Source organism: Sciurus vulgaris (assembly GCF_902686455.1).
Source record: "Sciurus vulgaris genome assembly, chromosome: 7".
NCBI lineage: Eukaryota > Metazoa > Chordata > Mammalia > Rodentia > Sciuridae > Sciurus > Sciurus vulgaris.
In genome coordinates, this window is record NC_136467.1 from 13005993 (window position 1) to 13029797 (window position 23805).

The 23805-nt window shown below is 41.1% G+C and overlaps 1 protein-coding gene across 1 annotated transcript in view; it reads left to right on the top strand.

The window, feature by feature from the left end:
• The window catches only part of IPCEF1 (interaction protein for cytohesin exchange factors 1), a 166978-nt gene that overhangs the window by 136388 nt on the left and 6785 nt on the right, over nt 1-23805 (top strand). The window contains 3 exon segments of the mRNA XM_079148679.1: nt 757-807; nt 809-1130; nt 18071-18264. Of these exon segments, the coding sequence (XP_079004805.1) occupies nt 757-807; nt 809-1130; nt 18071-18264 (567 nt within the window).

The following is a 23805-nucleotide window of genomic DNA, read 5'->3' on the forward strand; positions in this document are numbered from 1 at the left end:
CTACCCCCTTCTCCTAAGTGGTGCCACTTTGGGTTTCTTATGAAAGAATTAAGAGGCTGTGATTGGACTCCTTGCTCTTGTCCTTGAAACTTTATTAAATGTTTTTAAAAGACTGAAGGGTGTGTTGATGTCATCTTGCCTCACCTGGGTAGTTATGAGTTGACACTGGTCATGTGCTGAGGAACACGTGGACCATGTCCTGGGCACTTATGATCATGCTTGCCGTCTGGCTTCAGCTTCTGTTGTCCCCTGCCCCTTCAGTGTTGGGGATGGAACCTGAGGCACTGTGCGTGCCAGGCAAATGTTCTACCCCTGAGCTGCACCTCCGAGCCCTGCTGTCCCTTCTCTTAGTGGCCTTTCTCTAGAGGTTTTGCTCCATCTGTGTGCATTGAATGATAGGTGACAGATTATATCATTTTGCTCTAGGTGTACTTCAGTATTCTAAAGAGTGCCCCCCCAAAGATGTTTTTAAGTTTCTGGAGAACATTGAAGAATAGGATAACTAGGGTAAATCATGATGTGGTGATTTTTCAGATTCTAGAATGGTGAGTTCAAAGTTATACAGATCAGTTTTAGGGGATGGGATCCCAATGGCTGCCAGATGGAACTAAATAGCGTGTATTTGTCCATCTACTCTCTTATTCTTGGTCACTTTTTGAAACAACAGCAGGATGCCTTTATTTAAAATAAAAATAGAGAATGACGGTTTAATCACAATGTATTTGATTCTTTCTTGGTTTGATTTGTGGAAAATAGGCCTCACAGCGGGCGTCTTCATCCTCACCCCAACTGAGAGAAACGTCCCTGTGCTTTCTCTTCCCTGGAGAATACAATAAAGACACCCAGCAGCAGTCTTTCCTCGGGATCTAAAGAAAGACAGTCCTGGCTGGACCTCGTGAACAGCTCGCCTGCTGCTGGAGATGTGGGGCATGCCCTGGCCTTTGCCATGCATGTCCACGCACCTGCGCCCTTGGAGGCTCCCAGTTGCCAGGCCCCGGACACCAGCTTTGTCACATCTGAAAGTGGGTTTTTGAACTCTTTGTCTAGTGATGACACTTCTTCATTGAGTAGCAATCAAGATCATCTCACTGTACCAGACAAGCCTGCTGGATCAAGGGTGATGGATAGAGGTAAACTAAGAAAGTATTTACTCTTCTTTAGAGAATTAGTGTGTGTGTGTGTGTGTGTGTGTGACTCTAATGTGAATTTGTAACAAGAATGCTCAAACCGATGAATGGTGATTTAATTTAGGTGGTCAAGTGGGGCCAACCCTGGTGTTGCTTGGGTAGTTCACCTGTGACAACTTCTGTTGCCAGGCCACTAATGACCTGCTCTAAGTGTCATTAACCAAATGCTTAAAACGGAGACATGTGCTCCTAAAATAATACCTTTCCACCAATTTGAGGAAGAGCTTCCTCTGATTTTGGTTTCATGCTCTGTAGCTCGTGATAGCTAAGTGGTGGGGGGGCAGGGAGAAGGCACATTGAGAAATGTTGGGGTGAAGATAGGGTGGTGGGGATTGAAATAGGAGGCTCACACTGGCCTTGGACTCAGGACCTGCTGTTGTGTGGACCAAGGATTGGGCTTAATTGTGTCTCCTTGGAAGTGTAAAATTGAGGTCAGTGGTGTAAGTGAAAAAAAGGTACATTTAGGTTCAGCATCAGAATCTACTTGTTGACGCTGCGAACTGTTCTGTAGAGAGTGGACTCCTTGGGAGTTTGTGCATCCTTGTCTTTGGGGGTGTTTCCTCATTCTGAGGGAACCATTGTCATTGAATATTGATTACATGTTGCATGTTGATGGCAATTTTTGTTCTTATGATGTAATGAAGAGAAAATTTAGATATCTTGATCTGGAGGACCTCAAATTTGATGCTTAGAAGATCCTTGCAGATAGAGGATTGGGACTGAAGAAAATAATAAAAGTACTACATTTATTACAGCTATTATTTTCCTATTAAAAATTCTTACTTTAGGCACTGGGTTGTGGCTCAGTAATAGAGTGCTTGCCTAGCATGTGTGAGGCCCTGGGTTCGATCTTCAGTACTACATAAAAATAAAATAAAGGTATTATGTCCACCTATAACTAAAACAAGAATATTAAAAAAAAAAAAAAAGATTCTTACTTTAATCTACGAGTAGAATTTAAAAAGTTTCCGACACCTCCCTCCCACTCACCCCCACATGATGAGCATAGTTTCCAAAGCACCGTAGATACTGAAATTCCATTTACAGTCTTTCCCAAGAGGTAACCCTGCAGATGGAGAGCTTTCCTTTAGGATTCATAGCCTGGGAGTCGTGGGAAGATGAGCGTGGTTCTTGTCCCTGTGTAAAACGCCATCCTGGGAACACATGTGCTGTGGAGCCTGGCAGGGCATCAATGTAGCTCTTTTAGTCTAAGAATGGAGAAACCAGGGGTTGTTTAGTTCTGAATTACATGCAGAGTGACCAACAAAGTCTGGGTGCTTCTTGAAACAGCTTGAGGTGAAGGTGCTCTCTCAACAGAGATGAAGAAAAAATGAAAGTATTTTTCCCTCACTGATTTGTTGGCAGTTTCTTACTATATGTTGCAGAATTTTTGCTGATGATTTTCTCCCGCTGCTGAGGATTTGGTCAAATTCCCCAAAGAACGGAACCACATAAAGTCATCTCTATGGAAACAGCAAGGCAGCCTTTGCTTGTATTTCTGATGACTTGCTGTTGAGTAATCAAGTTGCGTATGGTGTATTTTCTTAACGTGTTTGTATGTTGGAGAAGAAGGTAGCTTTTTATTCTTGTGACTTCTAAAAAATATTTGTTTTGAATTGTCGATGTGAAAAAAAACACACACAAAACAACAAAAAAACCCTGGAATTGCTGTGTCTGGAATACTGCTGTGGCTGTTTTTATATCAGGGTTGGAGTTTCAAACATAGTCCGAGAAGTTAAAATTTTAGATTAACAATTCCCAGTCTCAAGATGTGTTTGCTGGAGAAAGAGGATTTTATCTTAGAAAAGATGTTTGAAAGTTAATAACTGAGTCCTGAAACAAGCAGACAGCATGTATTATAGCCTTTCTTTTATTTAAACAATGAAAGAAATATTTTGCAGTTGGTATGCAATTAAAATTGTGCTTGCTAGAATTTGATACTGAATTTAAATCTCCTTTTAGACATTTCTCCCTGTAGTGAAAGCTATTAAAAAAAAGAGGTGTTAATTGCATCATATTGCTTTTCTACTCTGCAGAGTCTGACTCTGAGAGCTCTCGGGGTTCATGGCCGTCTTTCCACAAAGCGTGGCGGGAAGAGAGGTGATGAGGTTAATGGAGTGCTCCTCTCATCTCAGCATCACTCCGGGATCTGCCTTTCTTTTTTGGGTGATATTTTGGCCAGTGGCATACCTGTGGTGGTGTGTCACATGGTGCGTCTCTGTATACATACGTGCGACACGTGCTACCTGTGGACAGTGTGGAGGCAAGGTTGCTCTCGCTCGGTGAGAAGGACCCGTACCCCAGATGCTAAAAAGCTGCAGGTTAACTGATGAGACTAAAGCCCAACGGATGCAGATCCACTGCCAACTGCAGCTCTGCCAGCATCAATCCGGGAGTCATGTTGATTACAAACCGAATAAAAAGCTTTGTTAATGAAGAGAGAGGCCTTCTAGAGCATACACGCCACCTCTGAGCCAGATTTCAGGATCCGATGGGTGTTAGAAAAAATCATACACAGTCGGAGGGTGGACAGTACAGATGCTACACTATTTTAGCTGGGTATTTGGAATGTAGCTGTAGGAATTGTGTGATATGCCTCCTCAGGAAACAAAGAGATTAAAAAATAAGCCCCATACTGAGCTAGACTCAATTTAACATCATCATTATTATTATTATTATTATTATTTAGTACCTAATATGTACTTGTGTACTTTGTGCTAAAGCAAATCCAAAGATGAGCAGTATATGGTTTCTGTTCTAAAAGACTTCTAAGAGTCTAATGGAATGCTTGGGAGGAATCAGTCACATCTCACACAAGAAATCAGAGTAAAATGGGTGCCACCAGGAGCTACAAACAGAACATCCCAGGGTGGTCACAGCTAAGGGTGGGGATCTGTGCATAGAGAGGGAGACCCAGGCAAGGAGGACCAAAAGGAAATTCTGGTCATGTTGCATGCTGAACCAGGTGTTAGTGAATTACAATATATAATTGATAACCATTTCTAATTAAGGTGATCATATAATTAAAGCTATGATTTTAGCTGTAGGATGTAGGGCACAATAGAATAAGAAGAGGCAGTAACCAAGAAGAGTTAGGAAGCTTCTGTGCCCTATCAGGGTGAAGGCTGGTCATGGTCAGTGCATCCTTAGAACTTAATTTAGTCCCTAAAGTATTTCCTAGTGTTCTTGTGTTTTGAAGTATAATTTGAGAAGTGATCTTAAAATGGAAAAGAATATTTAATACTGTAAAAATGGTCACATTTAATACTGTGAATGGTCATTGGTCTCAATAGCATGGACCTCAGGCATGGAAGGTTTACCACTGGTATCACTGTTCCCATGTCAAGTGGCTGAAAATCCCCATGACTTGCCACAAAAGAAACTGAGTAAGTTGCCTATAAATTTGTGCAGTATCAACAGGTCATTCGAAGTCTGGCAGACTTTTATCTTAGCATCTTTTGTTGCTGTTGTTCTTATATTCTACAACTTTTCCTGAGACAGGGAGTTAGAAGTGAGGGGTGTGGGAACTCATTGGAGCCAGGGTTTTGAAGCTGCCGACTAGTGAAATCCACACTCAGAGGCATGCAGATTGAAATCACAGGTAGGAAGAAGTAAGAGGGGTCAAATAGCTGGAGGTCATGACCAAAGGTGAAAGATCAACAAGTTCAGAAGAGGGAAAATGTGGTTAAGGTAAAAGAAGATTGTTGTACTCAGAAGGAAGTACATTTAGAGTTGACATTTTAGATGTAAACAGTTCTAAGAATGGAGAAAGGAGCACTAAAACGAAGTGCTCTGGGTGTCAAGAGCACTCGATATACCATGGCTTGTGCTGCAGGACCTTTCGGCAAGTTCAGATGGAACCATGCCTGCCGTTACAAAACAAGGCTTGAAGTCCACCTTTCTCTTTCACTGCTACCAGAATTTTGTTTTATCAATGTTTTCTTTCAATCTGTTAAATTTGTATAGAGTATAGGGAAACCACTATCTTTTGACATATACAATTATACCTCTGCAAATGATGACTGTCTTGTGTTTTTCTTTTTAGTCATTCCATCATTTACTTCTCTAGCTCTGGCTTTGCCTGCACGCGATACTTATATAAATGGTAGTTATGGGCATTTTTGTGGTGTGCTTGATCTCAAATGGAAAGTTTTCTGTGTTTCCCCCATTCCCACGAACTTAGAAATAAGTATTTTGTTGTCACCTTCACCTTATGAGAGAAGAAACTGGGGCTTACCGTGGTTAGGCAAATTGCTCAAATGATCATGCAACTATATAAGGGTGAAGGTGCATTTGGAATGGAATTGTTTTTGACTCTAGAGTCTGAGATTTTAGTTACCCAAATATCAAGGAATATTCAAAATAAATAATCAGCAGGACACAGCATTAAGTTAAACAGATGAATCAAGTCATATATAGCAGAATAATTTCCCTCTTTAGACAATCATTCTATCACATCTTCTCTAATTACTAGTGAATTAGTGCAGATCAACAAGTGATAGGAACAGAAGCATCTAAATATTCCTATGACATTTCCGGATATGGGGACTTTATTCATTCAAAAATATTTATCAAGTGCTTGTTCCATGCCAAGTACTGGCCCATGCACTGAGAAGAGAAGTGATCAAAAGGCAAAACGAACACCCTCATAGTGCTGATGGCGAGAGAGAGACTGGTAGGGGAAATAATAGGAGCTGACAGGTGAATACATAATGTCTCCAGTGGTTGTGTCATGATTTTTAGCAGGAGGGTGGGTACAGGTTTAGAGAGACTGAGCTGAGGTGGAATATGAGGTAAGAGGTGTTATTTTTACATCAGTGGTCATGGGAAGTCTCTCTGAGAAGTTGACATGTCAGCAGAAATTCATGGAGGGGAGAATAGCACTCAACGGATCCCTGGGGGGAGGCTTTCCAGTACAGTGCTGATGCCATCGAAGAGCAGCTGCAGGAAATGGAGTGTCTAGCAAGACTCTCTAAGACTCGGTAAGACTCCAGGATTCGTTCTGAGTGATGGGGAAGAAGCTGCAGGAGGATTTGAGCAGTGAAGCTGTCTGACTTTTATTTTGAAAGCATCACTTGGCTCCTTGATGGAGAGCAGACCCCAGCCCCATGGCCAGTGCCCTGCAGGGGCAGGTGAGAGGTGCAGTGTGGTGCCCCACCCTGAACACCAGCGATGGAGGTGCATGAGGTCAGGCCCCATGTATATTTCAGGGAAGGATGGCAGGATTTGCTGATATGAGATTAGAAAGATGAGTCAAAGTTGATTTCAAGGATTGTGTCCTGAATAATGAAAAGAACAGAGTTGCCATTTCTTGACATTGGAAAGAACTTCTGGCTGAAGGTACAGATCAAGAATTTGAGTTGGGCGCAGTGGTGCACACCTGTAATCCCAGCTACTCTGGAGGCTGAGACAGGAGGATTTTGAGTTCAAAATCAGCCTCAGCAACTTAGCGAGGCCCTAAGCTATTCAGTGAAATCCTGTCTCAAAAAATTAAAATATAATAAAAGAGGTGGGGATGTAGCTCTGTGGTTAAGTGCCCCTGGGTTCAATCCCTAGTAACGCCCTGTCTCCCCCGCCCACCGACCAAAAAAAAAAAAAAAAAGAATTGGCTTTGGATATGTCAAGGTGAAATGTCTCATAGAAATTCAGGTGAAGAAGTCAAGTGAGGGTGGATATGTGAGTCTGGAATTCAGAGGAGGTCCCATAGATACAGAATGTTTTTATCTCTGGCATTTAGATTGTATTTGAAGAGTGGGGCTAACCCCCGGGGTAGTGAGAAGAGGAGTTCAGCGTGATGAGCTTTGTGGTCCCTGGTAGTGTGTGGACTGCTGAGGGCACTTACAAGTGCCTGTTCAGGAAGGGAACATGCGCTAGAGGCTCAGTGAGGAAATATGTCAACGTGTCAGATGCTGCTAAAAAGCCAAGTGGATAAGGATTGCTTGAACATTACGGAACTGAGGAAATCATAAAATGGACCTTGACACTATCTGTCCACCATAAGTTGACAGTATGCTCTGTGTTAAAGTCAAAACCAATGGATAGCAATTTTATGACCCTGTTTATTGAGATGTTACTTCATCCATTCAAAACTAAGCCTTAACCATGTGAAGTGGCACTGAACAGACTTTCCAAGTTTGGGGTTGGGTGGTGGCATCTTTGACCAGTCACAATCTAAACCTTAACCTTTTGCCATAAAAATGCAAAATGCCTGTTAGAAATATTTTCTAAATATTTGAAAGGTACATGGTGTGTCTCTTTCTGTTTAGAATTAAGCACCATTTGACAGGAAGCACGTTGGAAACTTGAGCACCCAAAGGCCATGATTATTGGTGAAACCCATCTTCTTCCCAAAGTTTTGTCTGTGTGTTTTTATTTTCCATAAATATACTATTCATTCTTTTGTATACTTTTAATTGACTTCTTTCTGGCTTTTAGGAGCCATTTATTTTTCATGATTACTTGTTATATTATGCATATTGTGAAGATTTTTCTTTGTCTACTATTTGTTCTTCAAGTTTTATTTTCAGCGCCTTTAGTCCACCTTTCTAGAATATTTTGTTATTCCACACAGCACTTCCTCTTGGTACTATCTTTCAGGTAATCTTGGAATTTAATTTTCAAGCTTTATTCAGGGTATCACGTTTAGATTTTGATTACCATTTCCTTGAATGTGTGGATTCATTTGGCAGCAAGTACTGTCTTTAAAGCATTCAACCCACGAATGTGGTGTATCTACCTATTTAGGTCATGAGACGCAGGTAATGATGGATCATGCTTGATTGTAATTGTAAAGATAAGGAAAAGAAAGCCCCATCTTTGATCTGCTCCATACTTCCAATTTCTTCCTTCCTCTTGCCTCACTGCTGTTGGTTTGAAGAGTCATTACTTCATCTCTTTTCTCCTTCTGAATATTCCATTTCTAACTCTTCTGCTCACCTGTCCCCATCACAATGTTTGCTGGAACTAGGTTACGGGACCAAGCTGATATAGTTATCTGTGGTACATCGGATTTGTACCCCACGGTTTAAGTGATTTTTAGACAACCCCATTTCTTTTCTATTTAACCTCCACCTCATAAATGTGTTTTTAAAATAAAATTAAAAAAAAAAATCTGACCAAATGTCTTTTGAGTGCTTTCCAATGTGTATTTTTTTCTTCCCTTGAGATGTGACAGATGTAGAAATCTAGTCTCTTTAAATACTTCATTTCATCCTGGGTGCTCATATATTTGACAATAAAATTTAAAAACAAAAATGAAACATTAGTTTTAAGAGGTTAAAGCTACTCATCAGATGGTTGAGCAGCAGGTTCAACCTAAGATGATTTCAGAAAGTCTCCGCCACCAGTTCCAGTGTTAGAACGTTAAAGATCACTTGATAGACTAGGTTTGCTCTTGTTCATAAAAGCAAGAGTACGTAGGAGAATATTGAGTCGTCTTACTGAACAAGATGATCACACAGAGAAGACAGGTGCATGACTCTGGTGGAGAAGGTCAAACAAATAGAAAGGGACTTGGGGGATCAATGTGAAGCCACTCTTGTCCAAGACTCACAAGAGCACAAGTGAAATGCGAACTGTGTACAGTGCTCTCTCTCTCTGGTTTCTTACAATTGGTTTGATTTCTCTCCCATGGGATTTCTTTCACCTGCTATTTCTTAAGCTCTTTCCCAGCTGGAACTCCCCTGCCTCTGCCTTCTCCTTTTTTGAGCACCTTTGTTGAGTACAAGGTTGCTGCCATGTACTCAGGTTATACTCAGGAGTCTTCTCCTGATTCTAACCAGTTCTTTCTCCCCAGCTGCCCAGGTCAGATCTGAAGGTCTGGTTGTCCCGGGTTGCTGACCAGCTCATGAGTTTCCAGTCCTGGGGTCTAGCACCCTGTGGTCTTGTGGGAACTGAGTTTAGGCACAAAACCTGGGCCCCTCAGTAGAGCTCCAGCAGAGACTCTGAGTGAGCATTTTCCCTTTGGGGCAGGGAAGACCAAGCAGGGTCTGAGCCATGGCCTGTCCAGACCTCTGGTTACCATCTCAGGGGCTGTAGATGGCCTGATTTGAAATATATTGTCTTCATGGAGTTTTATGCAAAAGAAACTGTCACTGATAGATTTACAGGGTAAGACAGTATTTAAGGACACTAGCTTTGGGTTCATAACCTGGTTTGTCTCTTGGTGACTTGGGCCAAGGCTGAGATCTCCACCTTTATGTCAGGGTTAAGGATACTTTCCTCACAGGGCTGTTGAAAGATTTGGAGATAATGTTGGCATAACAGTTAAAACAGTGCCTGTTGCACGGTAAAGCTCTGCTCACGACAATGGCAGAAGCAGATTCCTCCCTCAGAATTATACTGTACTCATGTTGTTGGTCATTGGTGTCCCTTCTATTAAAACGAGTTGTCCAAGTTTATCCTTAGTTGTGTGATTTAAATGTCATTATGATTTCAAGTCTGGTTGTGTTGTTGTCAAAATCTCCCAGTAGAGAAGCCCTGTGAAATTCTTTGGATCTGTTGGCATCAGATGCCGTATTAAATGACATGTGTAAAGTCTTAAAAGCTTTGCAGAATGTCCCAATGACTGTGTCGTGGTTTCTTGCTTTTTGAGAGGAGAAGTTTGTTTGAGACACGCAGGAGTTTGGTTCTGAAATACTTCGAACCTTACGTATGAACTAGGTAATACCATTTTCTACCTGGAATTTTCCAAGTGTTCCACTGTTGAGGACTAAAATCATTTCCCTTGGGACATCACGTAGACTTTTCCAATTGCTACACGAACTCCTTTCAAACCCTGATATGAAATCTGGCAGTGAATCCCTCTCTTGTGTCCTGAAGCCAGCTTTTATGTTCTAAGCAGAAAATAAACAGCCACATTCTAGAAAGCACAAGAAAGACCAAAAATAAGATAGTGGAGGAGGCAAAGTTGAAAATACAGCATTTCAGGAGATAATCTGCACACAGTGCACAACAGCCATGAAGTGCTGGGCCTGAGCAGGCCTGTCCTGTCAGTGGCTGACAAGAGGCTGGGGCCGTGGGAGGAGAGAGCTGCACATTCATTTGGCATAATTTTGGAAAGGAATGTGCTGCTAACCATTAGTTACAAATGTTTCGTTTCATTTGTTAATATCACTAAGAAGGAACTTGTTTAAAAATACATACATATGGAAGCAAGGTTTTAAAAGAACATCCTTTTACTTAATATTCCCTTTCTTGAATTTAACTAGAGAGCTGACCCAAGTTTGGAGATGGTTACTAGTCTGACTAGTCTTGAGACATTCTGAGCTAGTCTAACAGATACAAAGTTCATGGAAATTGACCTCAACCACTCAGCATGCCAGGTGCTCTGGTTTCCAAGCAGGGATTCTATTTTTCTGAGCAAATATTTCTTCTTCTTCTTTTAAAATTAGGACATGACACAGAGAAAATAAATGCTGGTTTATGGACAAGCCCCAACTTGCTAGCTGTAACTCCAGTCCCTTTCTCTTCCAATGAATCGAGGCTGATGCTGCATGAAAAATTACTAACTGATAGTCTAGCTGTGCTATTCAAAATATGTTTATGGGCCAACAGATCCAGGATCACCTAGAGCTTGTGAAAAATTGAGCATCTAAGTGCGGTCCCACGTGGACTGAAGCAGAATCTGCATTTTAACAAGTTCCCTGGGAGATTGTTTGCCTGTTAAATTTGGAAGACACTGGTCTAGGAGCTCATGGGCCTGTATCTTGTGGAATGGAACTTTGGTTCGTAACTCCATCACGGATTTGTGTTTTGGAAAAAAATCAGTCTTTTTCCAGAATCTTCACTTTCTCACCCACAAAATAATAATAGCTTTTATCTTCTTGACCAAGCACTTGTGAGGCGAGCTGAGATAGACCATCAAGTGCACTATCTGGCAGTGGGAAGTCAAAGTCTTGCTATTTCATTTGGGAAAATTGAAACAGGCACTTGAGAGGAAGGATAAATACTGCCTGGGAACAAGTCACTGTCAGACAAAATTCATTTATTTTGCTTCAGGAGATAAAGGAGGTGGAAATAATTAACTTGGCTTCCATTTCTAATGGGAGAGTTTGGAGTAGTCTTTTCCACCAGTCATTTTTTTTTTCTTGCTCTTTCTAATATGGTGAGATAAGAAAAATAAGCTAGTGCTTTCTAGTATGAAATTATAATTTAGAAAAATATTTAAAGGAATGGAGATTTTAACAAAATATTGTTTTATGGAGAAGCCTTTTCGAGGTACAAGAGTAGACACAGAGAGTTAACCAGCCTGCCAGCTCGGGTCTTGGTATGGCAATGTGGAAGAACTCTCCTCTGCTTAAGGCCAATCTGTGTATTTTTATTTTTGGTGCATTGGTATTGTGCCCTTTATTATCCTGAGAGTCTATTCCTTACCTTCTTCTGTTATTATTGGATATTCAATTGTTCTTTTGTTATTATTGGATGTTTATGGCCCTGTGAAGACTGGGGCACAAGCCATGAGCAGCAGTCAAAACAAACTTAAGCCCCTGGATGGGGTGTGGACTTGGGTAGACCACAGGTGTGTCCCAGGTTTTAGTATTTTCCATCACAAATTATGATGCATGTTCACATGTGCACACACACACACACACACAAGAGTGTGCACAGACATGGAAAAATGAGGGTATCTTCTTGACTCCTAGCATCCCTTCATGTTAGTTTCCTGATGTCTGTGGTTGAATCTGGAATCAGGTTACTAAAGGTCAGGTGTATAGTGTTTCTGCCTCAGGTTTCCTGTGAGGAGGAAGAACTCCTGGTAATTTGCCTGTCGTTTTTCTCCTCATTTTCCTGTCAGGTTGAAGCTTATATGAACATACTTGCTCTTTGTTATCTTGTTTCTGGATGAATTAAAATAGAATGTGTCTTTTCAACATTATGTATGAATTTTAGGTGAATTCTGTATGAAATTTCAGTAACTCAAGCAGGTTTACTTTATCTTTGTTAGTTTGAAAACTCAATTATTTCTTGGAGGGTCTAATTACACACACACACACACACACACACACACTATCCTCATGGATAATGACCTAAAGTTTAAGTTGGAGAAAGAAATTGGGGAGGGGGAAAAATACAGCTTCTGATATTTTTATCATGAAGATCATGTATTTTATTTTAAATACATTAAATAATATTAGAATTGTCCAATAAAGGAATCCTATGTACTTTTTATTTGGGAAATAAGCTCAATGCCACATTATTACAATATTATTGTTTTTATATTTCCTGATTGAATATCAGTTGAGTCAGATACATCATCTTTATATAATAATTCTTATCCTGACATAACTGCAAACTAAATGATTAGTCAAAAATAGTTTTTGTTTTCTAGCATCATCTTTAGGACCAGGATGGAGCTGCTTGGTGATCACAGAGAAGGTTCTACAAACATATCGATAGCATTATGGGTGATTTAGTATTTCATTTGTTTAAATGTTATATACACATGTGAAACCTAATTTAAAATGGTGCGGTATTGAAAGCTGTGTACTTAGGCTCTATTCCAAGTAGCGTCCTACCTGGCTAGTTATATATTTTAAAATAAAGGCCATGTGAGATTACCAAGCCCTTGTTTGTCTGAAAGCTCCTAATCCTCAATCCTAATGTCTCTTCTGCAAATAAGATGTCTTTCCGCTTAATTTTCTTAAGACTTTTTAATGTCCCCAGTTACCCAGGACTGTTGTATGCTTAGAATCTCTGCTGTGGACATATTATTGGGTATCATGACAGTCTCATAAAAGCCTACTTTTTTTGCAGCTGTTTAGAGCTTTATTTCACCTTCCATAAAATGCAGTTCAGTGGTTTTGAGTGTACTCACAGAGCTGTACAACTGTCACCATTTAATTTGAGAACATTTTCAGCACCACCAAGACACCTCTGCAGCATTGGCTGTATCCTTATCCTTGCTTGCCTCCTCCCCAGCCCCAGGCTGCTACTGTGCTACCTTCCATTTCTGTGGATTTGCCTATGCTGAATGTCTCCTGTAAGTGGAATCACACAATCTACCGTCTTTTGTGACTAGCTGCTTTTGGCTGGCATAATGATTCCAAGGTTCCTTCATGTTGCAGCATTGTGGGTGATTTAGTATTTCATTTCTTTTAATAACTGATAATATAGTCCCGTAGGCAGACACTGCATTTTGTGTGTCCATTCACCTGTTGAATGTGGGAAAATTGAAACAGGCACTTGAAAGGAAGGATAAATATTGCCTGGGAACAAGTCACTGTCAGACAAAATTCATTTATTTTGCTTCAGGAGATAAAGGAGGTGGAAATAATTAACTTGACTTCCATTTCTTTCTTTCTTTCTTTTTTTGGGGGGGTGCTGGGGATTGAACCCAGGGCCTTGTGCTTCAAGCACTCTACTGACTGAGCTATCTCCCCAGCCCCTTGGCTTCCATTTCTAATGGGAGAGTTTCGAGTAGTCTTTTCCACCATTTTTTTTTTTGTTTTTGTTTTTGCTCTTTCTAATATGGTGAGATAAGAAAAATAAGCTAGTGCTTTCTAGTATGGAATTATAATTTAGAAAAATATTTAACAATGGAATAGAGATTTTAACAAAATATTGTTTTATTTTGAGCTTATTTCCCAAATAAAAAGTACACAGGATTCCTTTATTGGACAATTCTAATATTATTTAATGTATTTAAAGTAAAATACATGATCTTCATTATAAAAATAGGCTCCTCCCACTCTTCACCTATTATGCATAATGCTGCTGTGAGCATTCATGCACCATTGTGTGAACTTGTTTCTTATTGTCTCCAGATATAGCTAAGAGTGGAATTTCAGGGTCACCTGGTAACTCTGTGTTCAACCTGGTAACTCTGTGTTCAGGATTTTGAGGAATGGTCACTCCATTTTCCAAAGAAGCAGTTCCATTTTACATCTGTGCTAGCAAAGCATGAGGATTTTCAATTTCCCCACATCTTTGACCACACTTAATGTTTGTTCTTCTTTATTTTAGCCATCCTTGTGGTGTGAAGTTGCATCTCACTGTGGTTTTGATTTGCATTTCTCTAATGATCAGTGAACTGGAGCATCTTTCCATGTTCTTGTAGGCAAAGGTCTGCTTTTGATGTTTGCGCCTAGCCTGAGCCAAAAAGACACAGTTTTAAATATCTTCTCCCTTACTTGGGACTATTTTGTTAGAGAACAAAGAGGTTGTGCTGTTTAGTATGTTAAGTCAGTGACAAAGTTAACCCACCATCTTTGTTCTTCATTTTATGACTGTTAGGAACTCTCATGGTGACTTTCTGGGGTTTGGTGGGGGCAAACTAATTCTTGCTTAAAGATTTCTAATCTTAGTGGAGTAATTTGAAAAGTGAAGGAAGTGTGCTTGATTCTAGGGTCATATAGTGCCGTTTTATGCTTCTCTCTTCTCCTTGGAGAGCCTGTTTTGTTCAGTTTCTCTTGAGACCATACTTGTGTAGGGCTCTCAAGTTTGTCCTCAGGACAGGATGTGAAACATATTAGCACTAAAGAGGACATGATGGAAAAAGAAATCTAGTTGTGGATCTTTCCAGAATTATTTTCAGGGATTGAAAGAATAAATGATTGAAATTCTGTGTGAGAAATTAAAGCAATATCGAGAGATGCTTTTCTTTGGGTAAACCGGGCATCGTCACTGGAAGCCTGTATAGTTGTATAGGATTGAATCCCACACCCAGAGTAGCCTAACCAAGGCGACAGATGGGCTCCCCCAAGCGGAGAGGGCACCTGTGGTCTCATCAAACTCCCGGTATCAGAATGGATTAGCTCCATTATTCTTGAGATACCACCTGGAAGCTTCTATCACCACAGCATTCCATTAAGAAGAGAGATGCTTCTCCAACACCCACAAAACAAAGTCCTGGAAATGAGTCTTCCTGGACCCCTTGGCCTGACCCAAGTGGTGACCTCATCACTGAGTCATTGACTGTGACCAGCACTGTGGGCTGCTTAGTCTAGTCACTCATGTGGGCTGGGGAGGGGAAGGCGTGCTGAAGTGGGGAGGAGAGTGTGTACAGAGTGACAAATGGCCACTCTGCTCTCAACCACAGACCACAGGTGGGTGTCTTTCTCAAAGGGCAGTTCTGAGAAGGACACCCAGCAGCCATCCAAGGCCATGGTGTTCACAGTTGAGAGTGGCTATTAGCTTGCAGGGCTTGCCTGTTCTGCATTGTGTTTTAGAAGCAGATGATTTACCTAGTTTCACAGGTTTGAAGCTGGAGAGGAATTTTGTACCAGAATCTCACCAATAGCTGACTTTGTTTTCATTTGGCTGAGATTTTGGAGTTCAAGTTGTTGTTGGCATAGGTACTTTAGGAGATATTGGACTGGAATGAAGGTTTTTTTTTTTTTTTTTATCCACTATGGTTTTTTTTGGAATAGATAACTTATCTTTTTAAAAGTACATTTCATCTTGGTACCAGGTGAGACACCAAGGTAAAACATGATACTTAAAAATATTTTAGATAGGAAAGAATAAAGTTTGCATACAGTTACCATCACATATACTTGTATTTAGGGTATTTAGAGTTGACTCATACTTTTTTTTTTTAATTTATTTTTATTGTAAACAAATGGGATACATGTTGTTTCTGTTTGTACATGGAGTAACAGCATACCATATGCATATTCATAAATTTACATAGAGTAATGATGTTTGATTCATTCCATTATTTTTTTCCTTCCCCCAACCCCTCCCACCTCTCTTTTCCCTCTATACAGTCCCTCCTTCCTCCATTCTTGTCCCACTCCCACCCCCCATTAAGTGTCATCATCCGCTTATCAGTGAGATCATTCCTCTTTTGGATTTTTGAGATTGGCTTATCTCACTTAACATGATATTCTCCAATTTCATCCATTTGCCTGCAAATGCCATAATCTTATTATTCTTTATAGCTGAGTAATATTCCATTGTATATATATACCACAGTTTCTTTATCCATTCATCAATTGAAGGGCATCTAGGTTGGTTCCATAATCTGGCTATTGTGAATTGAGCCGCTATGAACATTGATGTGGCTGTATCTCTGTAGTATGCTGATTTTAAGTCCTTTGGGTATAGGCCGAGGAGTGGGATAGCTGGGTCAAATGGTAGGTCCATTCCAAGTTTTCTAAGGAATCTCCACACTGCTTTCCAGAGTGGCTGCACTAATTTGCAGGCCCACCAGCAATGTATGAGTGTACCTTTTTCCCCATATCCTCTCCAACACCTATTGTTGCTTGTATTCTTGATAATCGCCATTCTAATTGGGGTGAGATGGAATCTTAGTGTAGTTTTGATTTGCATTTCTCTTATTACTAAAGATGTTTAACATTTTTTCATATATCTGTTGATTGCTTGTACATCTTCTTCTGTGAAGTGTCTGTTCATTTCCTTAGCCCATTTGTTGATTGGGTTATTTGTATTCTTGGTGTAGAGTTTTTTGAGTTCTTTATATATTCTGGAAATTAGTGCTCTATCTGAAGTATGAGAGGCAAAGATATTCTCCCACTCTGTAGACTCTCTCTTCGCATTGCTGATAGTTTCCTTTGCTGAGAGAAAGCTATTTAGTTTGAATCTATCCCAGTTATTGATCCTTGCTTTTATTTCTTGTGCTATGGGAGTCCTGTTAAGGAAGTCTGATCCTAAGCCAATAAGGTGAAGATTTAGACCCACTTTTTCTTCTGTAAGATGCAGGGTCTCTGGTCTGATTTCAAGGTCCTTGATCTATTGTGAGTTGAGTTTTGTGCAGGGTAAGAGATAGGGGTTTAGTTTCATTCTGTTGCATATGGATTTCCAGTTTTCCCAGCACCATTTGTTGAAGAGGCTATCTTTTCTCCATTGTATATTTTTGACACCTTTGTCTAGTATTAGAAAATTGTATTTATTTGGGTTTGTGTCCATGTCCTCTATTCTGTACCATTGATCTACCTGTCTATTTTGGTGCCAATACTATGCTGTTTTTGTTACTATTGCTTTGTAGTATAGTTGAAGTTCTGGTATTGCGATACCCCCTGTTTCATTCTTCCTGCTAAGAATTGCTTTAGCTATTCTGGGTTTCTTATTCTTCCAGATGAATTTCATGATTGCTTGCTCTAATGCTGTGAGGAACGTCATTGGGATTTTAATTGGAATTGCATTGAATCTGTATAGCACTTTTGGTAGTATAGCCATTTTGACAATATTAATTCTGCCTATCCAAGAACATGGGGGAATGAAGGTATTTTTTAGGCGAGAAGGATGTGAATTTTGAGGGGGCAGCAAGTGGTCTCTTAAACTGAATTATGTCTCACCCGGACTCACGTTGCCTTCCTAATTGCCTTTCCCCCAGTATGTCAGAATGTGACCTTATTGGGAAATATTGTTGCAGTTGCAATTAATTAAACGAGGGCATTATGGTGAACCCTTAATTCAGTATGGCTGGTGTCTTTATTAAAAGGGAGGTGTGGACACAGTGACATCATGTGAACTGGAGTTAAGCTGCCACAAACTGAAGAACCACCAGAGTTTGGAAGAGGAGCCTGGAACAGTTCCTTCTCCAGGGCTTTCCAGGACAGCATGGCTTAGACAAGAAAACCATTTTCTTAGAGTTCTGGAGCTAAGTCTGAGATAAAGTGTCAGCAGAGCCACACTTTGGGACCACAGCGTCTAATGTTCTCTTCTTGTTTTGACTAGTTTTATTGTTCTTTCTTTCTCTTCCTTCCTTCCTTTCTTCCTTTCTTTCTTTCTTTCTTTCTTTCTTTCTTTCTTTTCGTTCTTTCTTCTTTCTTTCTTTTTTTCTTTCTTTCTTTCTTTTTTTTTTTTTGTTTTTTTTTCTTTTTTTCTTTTTTTTTTTCTTTTTCTTTTTTTCTTTCTTTCTTTCTTTCTTTCTTTCTTTCTTTCTTTCTTTCTTTCTTTCTTTCTTTCTTTTTCAATAGAAGAAACAAAAGCACCTGAGGATGATGAAATGGAGAAACTTTACAAATCATTAGAGCAAGCGAGTCTCTCTCCTCTTGGGGACCGCCGGCCTTCGACCAAAAAGGAGTTGAGAAAGTCCTTTGTTAAACGGTGCAAGAACCCATCCATCAATGAGAAACTTCACAAAATTCGAACCTTGAATAGCACATTAAAGGTAAGACAGTTTCAGGCTGGCTGAACTCTGTGGGTGTGAGCCTAAGAATGACAGGCTCTGCAGAGATTCTTGCTAATGACAGCATGTACGCATGGGTGGAGGCAAAGGTAAATTCGATCGTTAGAGGGTAAGGTGACCCTGGACATCCTCAGTCACTAGGACGTTCACACGGTGGCACCCTGGCGGTTTTCCACAGTCAGCCTTCATTTTACTTTCACTCTCATATAAAATTTCTAATTTTGAACTCTGAGATGGCAAGGACCATGTGTCACTTGTTTTTGTAGCTTAGCACAGTACCTGGCTCAGTAACTCTTGCCTACAGACGGAGATCATCAGTGGGTTAGAATAGACAGTAACGTGAATCAGCTCTTGGGTTTTCACCTGATTCATCTGAGGGTGCCACTCTTCCATGCTATATCTGGGAAAAAGTCCTCATTTTCAGGTACTGCAAAGACTTTCAGCTGTAGGACTTGCAGCCACGTGAAACGGTGAGAGCCCAGCAGTGAGTGGTAGACATCTTGTGGTAATGGAGTAGCAGATGTTTTCCCGATGGGTGAGAGGGACCGTGTACAGGATGTACTGAAGCTATTTTCAGGGTCTCCCATAACTAAAATGCTTCTTTATAACAAAAGCATCCTGCTTTCTTTCACATTTAGATTATAACATGAGCAGGAGAAAGCCAGGCTACTTTGTAAAATAGTCCTAAATTAGCAGAAGATTTATAGATTCTGAAAAGCCTTGATAGGTCCTGCAGTTTAACTCTGTTTTGCTCATGTCCCTGTGCATTAAGAATTTGAGTACTTTTCTGGGAAGAATTGTCAGTAATCAAAAGAACAAGACTACAAAGACATGGCTGAATGGCTCTTGTTAGTCAGATATTCCAGTAAGCCAATAGCGAGTCAATAGCACCTAAAAGTTGCAAAAATGAGGTTGGAAAAGAAAAGGAGAAGCATATTTTTAATTATATAAAGAAACTCCAAATGCAGAGAAATTCTCTAATACGAAATGATGGAAATATATTACTGGCATTCATTCCATGGTGCGTACAGAATGGGTCATTAATGTGATGGGTCATTCAGTGTAATATGCCACAGTACTTTGGAATTTTATTGTCTATTTGCCTTTGTCTGCAAAAACTGAGATGAGCAAATAAGTTTTCATCGAACAGCATTCCCTGAATCATACTGTGTACCAGGCACTATTCTAGGTCACTGTGACCATTGAGTGGAAACAGAGAGAAACATACAGTTACCATTCAGTATGCTGTGACTGCAGTGGATGTGACCTTGGAGGGTTTGGTTGCCCAGAGAAGGGAAATGATTGATTGTCAGCTCAGTGAATGACAATGGGTGAGTGAGTGAGAGATGAAGAATATCAGGAAGGAAAGGGAAGCGCCTTCCAGGAAGTGCAGTGTCTACCAGTGGAAGATACACTACTGCCCACGTTGGGGGAAATAGGAGGTAGAGGCTGAGGAGAGCAGGGGCAGCGTGGACCACTGCAGGAGAAAGACTGTGCCTCTGAATCTCCACAGAGCAATGGACTAAAGATGTCAGGCCTTCACAGGGCCATCACCAACCCAGAACCACAGGGGCCTCTGTGGCAGTTGGCTTTTTGTGCACTATGGCCACATCATCGATGAATTCACCAACGGTTTCTTTTCTCCCAGCATACTACTAGGTAATCTGTTGCTAGGTAGCAAATTACCCCCAAACTTAGTAATGTCAACAATAAGCATTTACTATTTCAGACTCCCTGTGGTTTGGGAATTGGGGAATGGCTTGGCCAAGCTTGTGCATCTGTGAATAAACATGGCTATGAGGCTCTGGCTAAGGTGTCTGCTGGGGCTGTGTTCATTTCTCCCCTGGGAAGGATGTGCTGCTAAGTTCTCTTTTGGTTGTTGGCAGGATTCAGTTCTTTGCAGGTTGTTGGACTGAGGGTCTCAATTGCTCTCTGGTGTTGGTTGGAGGCCATCATCAGTTCCTTACCATATGGGCTCCTTCATAGGAAGCTCATAGCTTAGAAGCTGACTTCTCTCAGAGGAGCAAGACAGCAAGAGTAAATGAGCAACATGAGTTAGAACCCAGTCTCAGACTGACATCACATTATTTCTGTAGTATTCCATTTAGCAGAAAAGCATGTCATTAGGTAGGCCCGTACTCAGGAAGGGGATTACACAAGGAAACGACTCTTGGGACGCGAGGACATTGGGTTTCATTTTAGGGTTGCCTCCTATGGCCAGCTGAACTGCCCTCTGTTCACTTGAGGTGAGCACAGATCTCTGGGATCTTTCCATAGATCTCTTAGATCTTGTGGAAGTGCAGCCCTGGGTGCTGATGAAAGTAACCCGGGCCGTGTGGACCTGTCAAGGTTAGCAGCTAGAGGACAGAACCATGTGGAAATTGGCTTGGTGAAAAACAAATAGCAGACAAAAACGAAGCACATCAACTGATCCAATGGGGAAAAATAAATCAGCATACATGTTTATTCATGTTGCAAAGCTATAATAGTAATTATTTTTAACCTGTTTTTAAAATTCAAAGCAGTTAGGGTAGTAGTTGCCTTTGAGGGAAGGGCGGATTTGGCTGGAAGGGGGCACAAGGGGAGCTTCAGAAGTGCTGGCTCAGGGTCCTTTTTGACTTTTGTGATGGTCCCATGGATATGGTTACGTTGTGATAATTCATTGAGCACAAACCTTTCTATCTGTGCACTTCTCTCTCTGTAGGTGGCATTGTTATAAGACGTTGGTTTAAAAGATACTTCAAGAGGCTGGGGTTGTGGCTCAGTGGTAGAGCCCCTGCCTAGCACATCAGAGGTCCGATCCTCAGCACCACATAAAAAATAAATAAATAAAATAAAGTTTAAAATACTTTTAAAAATACTTCAAACCTGGAATGGGGTGAGACCAAGGCAGCATGTCACACAGAAACAAAGAAATGTTGTAGTAATAATGTTTATGTTAGTAATAGGTGCATTCCATAAATAAAGAAAAATTCCTGTTCTGAATTATGTTGGAATGAATGCTCTTTTGGGAAATTCTTGCAGGTTGAGTAAGCTGTTATGTCATACACTAAGTGGAGATCTTTTGGAATTTCTGATAGCTCAACATTTACAGACTCGAGTAAGCCTGCCTTTATTTTAATGATTATGGATGATTAATAGAATGAGTGGTGGGTCTGAATGAAACCCTCTCTGAGTTACTCTGGCCTATTTCAGAAGGATGAAGCCTGTCTTCCCTGGAACTGTTCTGGCAGGCACATTTCCAGTGTGCTTAGATCCTGAGTCCAACTGTGAACTGAATATTTGGACTAAAAACAGAAAGTCCACATTCTCTCTATTCTGGCATTTTTGGAGACCCTGAAACCTTGCTTGCCTGCCAGGAAGAAAAGTGGACCTTGGCAAAGAACTTAAAGCCTTTGATAGCTTCCTGCAGCAGCCAGGAGCCGCAGGGCCATGGTGAGATGCTTTCGCCCTCAGGGCACCTTACCTGGGAAGGAGCTCAGAAGGTTTTGTCATTTCATTAATTTCCTGCTTCTGTATTCCGGTCCATAGTTTTTCCTTTATTGCTACAAGATCTAACACAGATTTCTGCCAAATAGCAAGAATTTTGGATTCTTTATAGCAAGGAACCATATGAGAAGTGTTAGCCTCATTCCCAAAGTTAGAGAGACCTTTAACTTTTTCCCAAAAACTTTGATCAGATTTAAAGCAGCAGTTAATTCGTTCTTACCTTTTAAAAATCAATTTCCCCACTTTTTATTAATCTTCAGAGATCCTATTTAGTTTTCTCAATAAAATATTAAGATCTCCCTCTGAAACAGATGTCTAAATTTTTTTAGAACAAAATAAAACTCCCTAAATAGCTTCATATTAATAGCACTGGGGTGCTATCAGAGGATGAAAGCTTATTATTTATTTATATTTTATTTGAAAGTTTTTTTTGAAGCATAAATATTGGGAACTTATAGAAGAGAAAGAAAACTCTCTGGGACTTGTCTGACTTCCACAAACAATCCCTCTGCTTACCTACTGACCCTTTCTTCCGCTTCTGGGTCCTGGACCACCTGCCCGTTGTCCCTCTTTGGTTACTTCCTGCTGCACTGTTTTTTACTTTAGCAACATGGAAGTGGCTCTGGATCTTCTCAGGAGCAGCTGTGGTGGGATGGTGGGGGCAGAAACTTGGTGGGAGTGAGTCTGTGAAAGAATGGGCACAGGGACCGGGGGACAAGGAGGGAAATGGAGCGCAGTTGGGTAAGGATCGGGGTCAGAGGGGACTTTCAAAGTGGAAGAACTCAGAGTGGGCAGTGGGAATGATCAGGTAGAGGTGGAAGCTGACCGGTCACAAGAAAGCAGGGGCATCAGTGCCAAAGGGAGGGACCGGCTTTGCAGGTGCATAGGCATTTCATCTACATGAACAGGAGGGAAGGCAGTGTGTATCTGTGCTGCCGTAGGTAGTGAGTGACAGGAACTTGGGAGCACTTTTCTGATTATTTCCATTTTTTCAAAAAAAAAAAAAAAAAAACCAGCGCAAGGCCATTAGCTGTGAGTGAGGTAGAGTTGCTGTAAGATGAGATCACAAGTTTTTTTTTTTTGTATCAGGGATTGAACCCAGGGACACTTAACCATTGAGCCACATCCCTAGCCCTTTTTATTTTGAGGCAGGATCTTACCAAGCTGCTTAGGGCCTTGCTAAGTTGCTGAGCAACTTGAACTTGTGATTCTCCTGCCTCAGCCTCCCTAGTTGGGAGAGAATAGGGAAGCGAAAGTGTGATTACTGGAGAGGAGGGAAGTGCTCTTACTGGCATTGGTCTTGAATTTGAATTTGAAGGGAGGCCAGCAGGCATGTGGGAAGTTCTAGCTACAGTGCTGCCCTGGGGTGGGCAGAGAGAGTGGTTCCTAGTGTGAAGGTGCCGTGTGTACGTGGCGCATGGCATTGCCCTGGGTGCTGGGTGTACAGCAATGAGGAGCATACGTTCCCTGTCACCACCTTTAAGCTTTAGAATAGGTGGTGTGGGCATTGGATGGCAGCAGAGTATAAAAATCAAGAAGCTTCACAGTCTACTTTGAGGAGTCCAGGGAAGGTTTTCTGGAGAACATGATGCCTGAAGTGAGTTTAGATGTATGAGTAAAATAGAAAAATCAGGTAAAGAAAGGTCAGAAGGTGTTCCATGTGAAAGCAGCTCTGGAAATTAGAGTGTGTTGGATGAATACAGGTGAGGAAGGTCCTCCATGTGGCTGGACGTCATGGAGGAATGAACTAGTCTTGTGCATGTCAGAGCAGAAAGGCAGAAGGAGGAAGGGTATCAGCAAGTGGAGCTGAGGTTGGTGAGGGACCTGGGACACTGGGGAAGTCATCAAGAGGACTGGCATGTGGATGGATCCCTGCCCTGCTGTGCAGAACCTGGATATAGAGTGGGGACTGGGCAGGGGCCTCACGTAGGTGATCGTAGCCACAGAGCAAGTGTGATACACTGGGCGTGCCTCCCAAATTGAGACTGTGGTCACAGGGATGGAGAAAACTACTGGAGATGAAGTTGTCAGAGC